The 5000-nt window shown below is 33.3% G+C and overlaps 1 protein-coding gene across 1 annotated transcript in view; it reads right to left on the bottom strand.

Annotated features, from left to right (window-relative positions):
- Positions 1-1903: 1903 nt before the first annotated feature.
- Positions 1904-5000, bottom strand: part of LOC142339917 (uncharacterized) — an 11874-nt gene continuing 8777 nt past the window's right edge. Inside the window, exon 5 of the mRNA XM_075390276.1 lies at positions 1904-2218. Coding sequence (XP_075246391.1) covers positions 1955-2218 — 264 coding nt within the window. The 3' untranslated portion in view covers positions 1904-1954. The remainder of the gene's footprint in view (positions 2219-5000) is intronic.

Below are 5000 nucleotides of genomic sequence, written 5' to 3'. Positions count from 1 at the left end.
AATCATATATGAGCCAGTATGATTCCTAAGAATCATATATGACTTGAAATGAAACCAAAGAAAGTTGTATGATCGGTGACCTGGGTCAATGAGTTTTAACTGAAATGTCACATAATTGTTTCATTATGGTTTTGGTTTACAAAAACACCAGAGAAAATTCTGGTGCTTATAGATGAGCATGTTAACTGGTGCGCAAGTGCATGTAGTGTAGAAATGTTGTCTCGAAGTAAGTTATATTTTAACTAAGAAATCAAAGTAAACCTTCTTTTCTCTTTCGTATCAAAAGGTTTGCTCAAAAGCAAATTAAGATTGTTATGGACAATAATTTAAATTTCTTACAAAAAAAGGAAAATAATGCGCTAGAGATCTTCTGATACTGTCAAAAACCGTTACTGCCTAATTTTTTGAACTTTTCATCAATGTTAGCAAAAAAGATTTATTGAACCCCCCCCCCCCCCCCCCAGTCTGCAAAAAAAACTCAGTCTACGAGAAAACAAAAAGATATTAGCAACGATTCTACTTAGCATAAGTTTTGGAGATTTTGGAGTGATTTTTTTTGGAGAGATAAAAATACATATCGATGAGTCTAAAAGTAACTGCAAAAAATTTAAAATTAGTGCTGCTATGTCTTTTCTATTAATTCCTTTATTCTTGTTGCAATTATAATTAAGCATTTGGTTTTGGACTTCTCATAACTAACAAACTAAAAAAAATTGGTAAAACCAAGACGTTGGCTCAGACAATTTCCGTCATAAGTGAAATCAGGCTGTCTTTTCTTTCATTTTTGGAAAAAGTTGAATAAACAACCAAAACAGTTTTGATATGGCTCTTGTTATGAAAATCACACATTCAGTTGGCATATGAACATACTTTACCTCACAAGTATCTAAACATCAATATCATGTTCTCAAATTTTTTCCACCTATGACTTCATAGGATAAATAGGATATTAGGGTTTTTATGAAATGGAAGATACTTGGAGTTGGAAACTTTGTTTAAAAACGTCAATTTTTAAACCTGTTGACAAAAACATTTTTTTGGCGTAATATTTCAATATCATAATTGGGGTCTTTCCCATTAGAGCCCCCCCCCCCCAGCTTAGGGGTCAGATAACCTATAGCCCCCAATCATGGTAAACATACCATAAGGGGGCTATAATTTCGTGGGAGGGGGGGGTGGGGGGGGGGCTATAAAGAGAAAGACTCCAAATTTGAATTCAGATGAATTTAAACCTGCAATTGCTTGCAATCTTGTTTCATTACATAATAGAACTTCATCAGAAGATTTCACATTTCATAAATTTACAAAGTTTAGTTTGAGAAAAAAATTCTGTAAGAAGTTTGCAAAAAATTTTTATGTGAAGTTTATTGTTTCACTGGTGGATTCAAGTTCTCAGAGCGAAATTTTCAACATACACCACGGAGGTCCGTTTTCGCCGAGTGGTTAGTTAGAGAAAAGAGAGCAATTATTTTATGGTACAGTTGAATAAAGCCACAGAATCAAAGCGTCTACAATCACGTGTGTAGTTTTCTTTTTGTTTTATCATTGTTGTGCTATGGCGAGAATTCAATTGTCTATTTCATTTTAGTTTCATTGCTAATCTTGGAACATGACTTGGGATATTGATGTTGTAGACCGATTGTGTACCATTGCAAATATTTCCCGCTAAATTTGAAAAATAGTCTCACTGTAGTGTAGTATTATCAATTTTTCGCCAACTAATATTTCATTTTAACATTTATTTTCTCTCACAAAAGCTGACATTATAGAAATTACAACGATCTGAAAGTTTTGCAACATATTGGGTCTTTTCCATTATAGCCCCCCCCCCCCCCCAGCTTAGCGGTCAGATAACCTATAGTCCCCCATCAAGGTAAATACCCCCATAATAGGGGATATAATTTCATGGGGGGTTATAATGGGAAAGATACCACATATTTATACTGACAAAATGTCAGCTTCCATTTACCATAGTTTCATTTACAGGAAAGTCATAACAGATCATTGGCTTTTCAACACAGATGACGTGAGCCTTGAACCAGTCGAAGGTCAAATAGTCAACTAAGTGGTGTGGGTGGAACACGTGAAATTTATTGTCAGAGGTCTGAAGCGCAAAAGGTTGCATGTCGTCGTCACCATTGTGTTTAATCATCAAATCACCTTTCCCAAAGCTGAGTAGTTGTATCATGCTCACACACAGCGAGGGTACATAGATCGCCTGAAATTAGGCCAATGGACTTGCTAGCAAAAATTCACCAGCTCAAACATTGACAGGAAACTTAAAAAATGGCCATTTTTCACCAATAGTTTAAGTAAACGGGTCAAAAATGTGGTTGATGTACAATGACCACTTTCAATCTTTTTGACGATCCTTACAGCTCAGGCGTAAAAATAAGTTTTCATGTCTAGCGAGCGTCCCTACCACTTGGTTTGGACTATCGGACACTCGGTCTCCTTTTTTAAATTTTACAAAACATAGTTTTGTACATCTAAAACTTCACCCTTTTTTATGGAATAGGGCCATAACTTTTTGTCGTCTAATTCGTCAGAATGACAAGTAAAGTTTTTATGAACTGTGAATACTGTGGGAATAGTTCCGTAAGTTATGTTGATGTAATAAATTGGACCATTGAAATATATGAATCACAAATAATTTGCTTAACTTATCAGCTTAGCTCATCTTTAGAAAAGTTACGGCAGAGCGATTAACTCATTAGCTTAGTTCATTTTCATGATCAAATCACTTTTTGTGGTTTACTTGGAAAGAAAAATTACGGTACAACGAGTAACTAATTAGCTTAGATTATTCTTCAGATTAGTTCATTTTTGTGGTTTATCGGGAAAGAAAGAACACAGCAGAGTGAGTAACAAATTAGAATAAATAATTCTTCGGATTATTTCACTTTTTTGTGGTCTACGGGGGAAAAAAAATTACGGCGAAGCGAGTAACTAATTAACTTAAACCATTCTTCAGATTAATTTAGTTTTTAATGGTTTATCGGGAAAGAACCATTGGAGCAACGCAAAAAAATTAGCTTAAATAACTAATTAGCTTGGATTATTCTTCAGATTAGTTCATTTTTTGTGTTTTCTTCGGGAAACAAGGACACTACAACAGAGCGAAAAACATTTTAGCTTAGTTAAATTTTAATTTTAGTTCAATTTTTTTGGTTTATCAGGGAAAAAAATTACATCAGAGCGAGTAATTCATAGGCCAAGTTCAGTTTTAAGGTTACTTTTTTGGTGTTTGTGGTCCCGGAAAGATTAAGGGCAGAGCGAGTAACTCTTTAACTTAAATCATTCTTCAGATTAGTCCGTTTTTTTATTTACGGGAAAGAAAGATAATGGCAGAGAAAGTAACTAATTAGCTTAAAATACTTCTAAGATAAGTTCAGTTTTTGCGATTTACCAGGAAAAATGTTGAGGCAGAGCGATTTACTAATCAGCTTAAATTTTTTTCAGATTAGTTTATTTTTTGTGGTTTTATCGTGAAAAAAAGAATACAGCATATTGATTAACTCATTAGCTTAGCTCATTTTTAAGATGAGACAGTTTTTTTTGGTTCACCTGTAAAGAAAAGTTAATACAGAGCGAGTAAAATATTAGCTCAGAATTCTTCAAATTCGTTCTATTTTGGGGTGTTTGTGGTCAAGAAAAACTTACGGTAGATTAAGTAATTAGTAAGCTGAAATCGTTTCTCTGATCCTTTTTTAATTTATGTGGTTTACCTGGAAAGAAAGGTTGCAGCAGAGCAATTAACTCATTAGCTTAGCTCATTTTTATGATGAGATTAATTTTGTGGTTTATTAGGATAAAAAAATTACTGCACAGCGATTAACTAATTAGCTTAGATCATTCTTCAGATTTGTTCATTTTTAGGGTTTTTAAGGACCTGGAAATATTGCGGCAGAGCAAGTAACTACATAGCCTAAATTGTACTTCTAATTATTTCACTTTTTTGTGGTCTGCTGATAAAGAAAAATTACGGCACAGCAAGTAACTAATTAATTTAGATCATTCTTCAGGTTATTTCGTTATTTTTTTATGGTTTATCAAGAAAAAAGGACTATGGCAACGCAAAAAAAATTAGCTTATATAACTTTTACGATTAGTTCAATGTTTGTGGTTTTTCGGTTAAAAAAAGTTACGTCAGAGCAAGTAACTCATATGCTAAGTTCATTTTTCAGATAAGTTCTTTTTGGGGTGTTTGTGATCTTTTGAAAAAATACGGCAGAGCGAGTAAATAAATTAACGGAAAAAATTTTTCCGATATTTTCATTTTTTGTGGTTTGCTGGGAAAGAAAGATTGCAGCTGAGCAATAAGCTCATTAGCTTAGCTCATTTTTAAGATCAGATCGCTTTTGTGCTCCACTGGGAAGCAAAATTACTGCACAGCGAGTAACTAATTAGCTTAGATTATTCTTCTCATTAGTTCATTTTTTTGTTTTTTTTTGGGAAAGAAGGACACTACAACAGAGCAAAAAAACATTTTAGCTATGTTAACTTTTAAGTTTAGTTCAATGTTTGTGGTTTATCGGGAGAAAAATTTACAACAGAGCAAATAACTCGTAAACTTAATTCAATTTTAAGATTACTTTATTTTTTGGGGTGTTTGTGGTCTCGGAATGATTACGGCAGAGCGAGTAACTAATTAGCTTAAAACGTTTTTCAGGTTAGTTCATTTTTTTATTTACAGGGAAAGAAAGGTTACCCCAGAGAAAGTAACTAATTAGCTTAAAACGTTTTTCAGGTTAGTTCATTTTTTTATTTACAGGGAAAGAAAGATTACCCCAGAGAAAGTAACTTATTAGCTTAGATCGCTTCTAAGATTAGATAGGTTTTGTGGTTTACCGGAAGATCGAGAAATGAATACATTTCCTGAAGTTTATCTGATACAGTTCTGCAGAAAAATTAGTTTCATTTCATTTTTTATTTGGAACTTGTACTCAGAGTTAATTTCATCAGTTATCTTTCATGTTATTAATCATAATTCAATCTGG

The sequence above is a fragment of the Convolutriloba macropyga genome, chromosome 5 (assembly GCF_964194025.1).
Source record: "Convolutriloba macropyga chromosome 5, txConMacr16.3, whole genome shotgun sequence".
In the NCBI taxonomy this organism is placed as follows: domain Eukaryota; kingdom Metazoa; phylum Xenacoelomorpha; order Acoela; family Convolutidae; genus Convolutriloba; species Convolutriloba macropyga.
Note: the sequence above shows the minus strand (reverse complement) of the source record. Positions and strands in the feature narration are given on the sequence as shown.